The following is a 5,128-nucleotide window of genomic DNA, read 5'->3' as shown; positions in this document are numbered from 1 at the left end:
GAGGGAGGGAGGGAGGGAGGGAAAGAGAGAGAGAGGGGGAGAGAGGGAGAGAGGGAGAGAGGGAGAGAGGGAGAAAAAAGGGAGGGAGGGAGGGAGGGAGGGAGGGAGGGAGGGAGGGAGGGAGGGAGGGAGGGAGGGAGGGAAAAGAAAGAAAGAAAGGAAAGAAAGGAAAGGAAGGAAGGAAGGAAGGAAGGAAGGAAGGAAGGAAGGAAGGAAGGAAGGAAGGAAGGAAGGAAGGAAGGAAGGAAGGAAAGAAAGAAAGAAAGAAAGAAAGAAAGAAAGAAAGAAAGAAAGAAAGAAAGAAAGAAAGAAAGAAAGAAAGAAAAGAAAAAGAAATTTTAAATACTGGTATTAGATAAATGTCCAGAGCTGGCAAATGGCAACAGCCAGGGTTTCTGCAAGTTTAAATGCTAATTGAGTGTTTTCCTGTCACTATTTACACATTATTGTACGTCCTTCAAAGAGCAATATGAAGATTTATAGTTAGTTGCTGGAAAATAAAAGCAGATCTTTAGTTACGGTGAACTCGCTAAGTAGTCTCTGAATTTCCCAAGTGAGGATAACTCTTTTTTGATGAAATGGCATCCTGGCATTCAGCTCAAGAAAAAGCAAATTGAAGTTGCTTGGAATGATTATATAATGGAAGTGACATTGCTACAGAAAAAAGCAACTACTTTTCACCCTTCTGTGGAATAAATATTTAACCTTTCCCCAACTTTAGTTATGGGGAAAAAAAAAAGAAAGAAAGAAAGAAAGAGAGACAGACAGGCAAAAGGCCTGTTGGTTGTGGTTAGTTAAGTAAACCTAGTATAAGGGAACTCAGAGGGGGAAAATGCAAATTTTAGTTTTTAAAAGCAAACATCAAGGATGCAACAGCAGTTTCTGTTGTAGCCATTCCATGTATCTGTTATGTAATTATTACTCTAACACTAGTATGTGGGTTTGGGATAATGAAGCCTTTCACACCTCTTTAAAGAGCAAATAAATAAATCAATAGTCAAAGGTGATTTGTTCACTGAATGACAAAGGATGAAACCTAATTGGGAAGAGAAATATAAACCAGTAAGAAAAGTTCTGGGTTAAACTAAGTAAGCCATTAAATCTGTTTAATTTTCAAAATTCATTTGTTCACCTTTTATTATATTTTTACGCTCTTTCAAAGCATGTATTTATTATTTGTATGGATTCTTAAACAGAGTTTTCAATGCATTGACCTTCTAGAAGCACAACAACCACTCAATGAAATGCAAACAAGTAGGGTATTTGGGAAGGAATGGGATGGTAGCAGTTTGAAATGTTTTTCTGGGGTGAAAATACTAGGGAAGTAAAAGGAAACTCTAACTAACATCAAGGTACTCTTAGGTTAAAGAACAACCAACAAAAAGATCATCAGTGTACTCTGGGTTTGATCACATAGTGACAGACCATGGAAACCAAGTACTACAGTCAGTGGCAGAAAGTGGGGAAGGGGGAGCAATCAGAATAGAACCAGTTGTGGTGGGAGTGATGAGTGAGGCAGGGCTGCTCTAAACCCACCAAGTGAAAGGGAAGTCAAAGTATTCATTTAACATTCACTTAATAACAAGAAGGGAAAAGAATTTCACTAATAGTAGTGGTAGGTAGGCTCACATTTTCTCTCTAAAGTCAACTGGTCTTTGTCTTCACAGAAATAATGTGGGAGTCGATGTGTGTTAAACCAGGACAGGCTGCCTCGTTAACAGCACGGATAAGTTCTGGAGATGTTTGGGGGCTTTAAAATGTGTCCTCTTCATAAGCGCCAGTAAACACTCTCAACTGTTATGAACTACAATTCAACAAAGCCTCTGACAGTTGGTCAGCAGAGATGGACAAGGCCAGTTGATCCCCCAGAGGGAGCTGGCATCTCGAGAAAGCTGGCCACCTCTGTGCCCAGAGAAGAGCTGCTCAGCTCTCTGAGCTTTTGCAACAGTCCTCACTGTGGGCAGTGCCCCTCTCTGCAGAGGTACAGGAAGTTACAGGACACATATATGGGGAAGGCCACATCTTGGTTCTCCAGGTTCACCACCACTAGGTCTTCTTCTCTTCTCAGGGCAAGGATCTGGTATTCTGTGTCCTTCCTGAAAACGGCGCTTCCAGCCCTGTCCAAGGAAGCCAAGCGCAGGCGGAATGCAATCTTTCTCTGCCAGAGTAGACTGACCCTGAAGCCGCAGCATCTGTTCAGCACGCTGCGCCGGAAAATGATGCGCCGGTTGTTGTAGGACACCACCAGGTCCCAGCCAAAGTTGAAGCCAGTCCACCGCCAGCTGCAAATCGCATCCCTGCGGAGCTGGGCCCCACAGCGCATGCTGTTCCCCTGGAGGTCAGACATGTTGACGTTAGTGGGCTCGAACTCCCTGATTTGCTCGGCGCGGAGGAGGGCAAGCCACTGCTCTTTATACACTGGTGTGAGCCATGCAGCAGGGATCACTGCATCCTGGTCGATGGTGCGTGCTGACGACAGGTCGCAGATTATGTAGGCCAGCCGCAGCTGCTGGAACACTGGCACAAAGGCTCTACCCTGCTGGGTCTCCAGGAAAGGGGTGCCCTCCGAGTCCCTCTTGGACCTGTCAAACCACGAGTTGGCGTCTGGCAATAAGGCGCTGCAGGGACCTCTCCATGTGGGCTGCAGTTGCAGGAACACCCACTTTTTCAGCTTGGTGTACACATCCATCTCCACCTGCATCACAAAGAGCTCTGAAGAGGCGATGAGCTCTTTCATGAGATCCAGGCTGATTTCCCGCAATAGCTGCTCGCTACGCTGGGTCATCAGGTTGTCCAGCAGCCACTGGAAGCACATGGTCTTGATGTTTTGGAGGCCGTAGCTCTCAGCAGAGTAGTAGTAGCCGCACACGGTCTGGGCGCTGACAGTCTCCTTCATGACTTCCCCACACTGCTGCATTAGCTTGTCCAACTGCAGCATGCTGGCTGTGGCCAGGATGGGGACAGCTCGGCTGGGTGGGATGCACACGGAGTCTTGGTACAGGGAGCCTAAAGCCTTGTGAAGTGCTTCACGATCAATGTTCTCGTCAGGCATCTGCAACTCTATAGTATTCATGGTTGCTTCCCTCCAAGCACCGCTGAACATGCTAGCGAAGTAACCTGACTGGCATAAGTAGACTCTGTGCAAGTTCCACGCCTCCCCTAGTGCGCGGATCTGCACATCACTGTCTTCCCCCCTTATGAAGAGTGCCTCATAAACGGACTCGGAACTGTCTTTGGCGCGCTTCCTGGGGGGCTTTTTTCCGTGAGGCCCTCCTGTGCCCGACTTCCGCTTGAGGCCTAACTGACTGGTAGTAGGTTCGGCCTCTTCACTTTCGTCCTCCGCCTCATCTACCGCTGCCATGGCTGCCTCCACCATCTCCTCCTCCTCCCCACTGGGACCTGGCTGCCCTGGGGCACGCCTCCCCCAGCCCCAGAGCATCCGGCTGCTTAGTGCTCCCATGGCCTTTATGTACCTCTAAGGCGCAAAAGACACGCTCCCTCACAAGGCGCAGCTTCCACTGGAACCAGCTCAGCCCAGAGTGCTTCTGGGTACAGCTGACGTCTGCTTTCACGTCACCCAGGGCGCGTGCTAAGCCCCACCCCATCCGGCCCCGCCCCACAGGAAAAACGGAAGCCCTCCCAGGAAGACCACTGTGCACCTTTCCCTCCTGCGATGATTGCCTCGGGGATCGCTTCACAGACTGATGATTTAGTGGAGGGCTTTTTGTGAAAATTCTTCCCTTTGTCTCGAAGAACAATTCACTTTTCTCCATCTGAAATCTTCAGTGATCATTTATGGAGAGAATTACGTCTTGACCCTAACTTTTTCCTCCAGGAACCCTATTTCCCATAATAACTTCTAAGGCTAACTCATCACTTGAGGCTGTGAAGCCATTTCCTGTGATAAAGGTTGCACCTTTTGCCACAGTTTTTGCTTTGCTCTTTATCTTTTGTTTTAAATAGAGTTCCCAGTTTTAAAATCGTTTTAATCTCTCTCTCTCTCTCTCTCTCTCTCTCTCTCTCTCTCTCTTTCTCTCTCTCAGTCTCTCTGTCATGTGTGTGCATGTGCATGTGCATGTATGAGACACACACACACACACACACACACACACACAGAGAGAGAGAAAAAATCAGCTGCTTTTGGGGGCATGCCTCCGTTTTAAAGAGATACAGAAAGCTTTAGCTTAGGGAAGGAAGATCTGAAGTTCCCAGAATAACTTTTAGCCTTATTTATTTATTTATTTATGTTGTTGTTATTATTGTTTTCTCTCCACCTGTTTTAACATCTTCAGCTCTCTGCCTGTGACACTTTCCCTGGTTCTTGTAAACAACTGCCCATTCTTTTTTTTTTTTTTTTTAATTTTATTTTTTTTTATTAATTTTATTGGGGTGACAATTGTTAGTAAATTTACATAGATTTCAGGTGTACAATTCTGTATTACATCGTCTATAAATCCCATTGTGTGTTCACCACCCAGAGTCAGTTCTCCTTCCATCACCATATATTTGATCCCCTTTACCCTCATCACCAACCCGCCACCCCCTTACCCTATGGTAACCACTAAATTATTGTCTGTGTCTATGAGTTTTTGTTTGTCATTTGTTTGTCTTGTTCTTTTTGGTTTATATACCACATATCAGTGAAATCATAGGGTTCTCTGCTTTTTCTGTCTGACTTATTTCACTTAGCATTATTCTCTCGAGATCCATCCATGTTGTCACAAATGCTCCTATATCATCTTTCCTTAACGCCGAATAGTATTCCATTGTGTATATGTACCACAACTTCTTTATCCATTCATCTATCGAAGGACATTTTGGTTGTTTCCATGTCTTGGCCACCGTAAACAAAGCTGCAATGAACATTGGCGTACACGTGTCTCTATAGAGAAATGCTTTTATATTTTTGGGGTAGATACCCAGGAGAGCGATTGCTGGGTCATATGGTAATTCTATTCGTAATTTCTTGAGGAACCTCCACACTGCCTTCCATAGCGGCTGCACCAGTCTGCATTCCCACCAACAGTGTATGAGAGTTCCTTTTTCTCCACAGCCTCTCCAACACTTGTTACTATTTGTTTTGTTGATGAAAGCCATTCTGACTGGGGTGAGGTGATATCTCATTGTG

At 45.7% G+C, this 5,128-nt stretch overlaps 1 protein-coding gene across 1 annotated transcript; it reads right to left on the bottom strand.

The window, feature by feature from the left end:
* Positions 1-1,951: 1,951 nt before the first annotated feature.
* Positions 1,952-3,460, bottom strand: LOC308494918 (germ cell-less protein-like 1; the record flags this gene model as incomplete). Its single annotated transcript, XM_081042889.1, has 1 exon — positions 1,952-3,460. One exon carries the CDS (start codon positions 3,458-3,460, stop codon positions 1,952-1,954), a length of 1,509 nt encoding a protein of 502 aa, XP_080899015.1.
* Between the last annotated feature and the right edge of the window lie 1,668 nt (positions 3,461-5,128).

Source organism: Rhinolophus hipposideros, assembly GCF_964194185.1.
Source record: "Rhinolophus hipposideros genome assembly, chromosome: X".
NCBI classification, from domain to species: domain Eukaryota; kingdom Metazoa; phylum Chordata; class Mammalia; order Chiroptera; family Rhinolophidae; genus Rhinolophus; species Rhinolophus hipposideros.
This window is presented reverse-complemented; position numbering and strand designations above follow the sequence as displayed.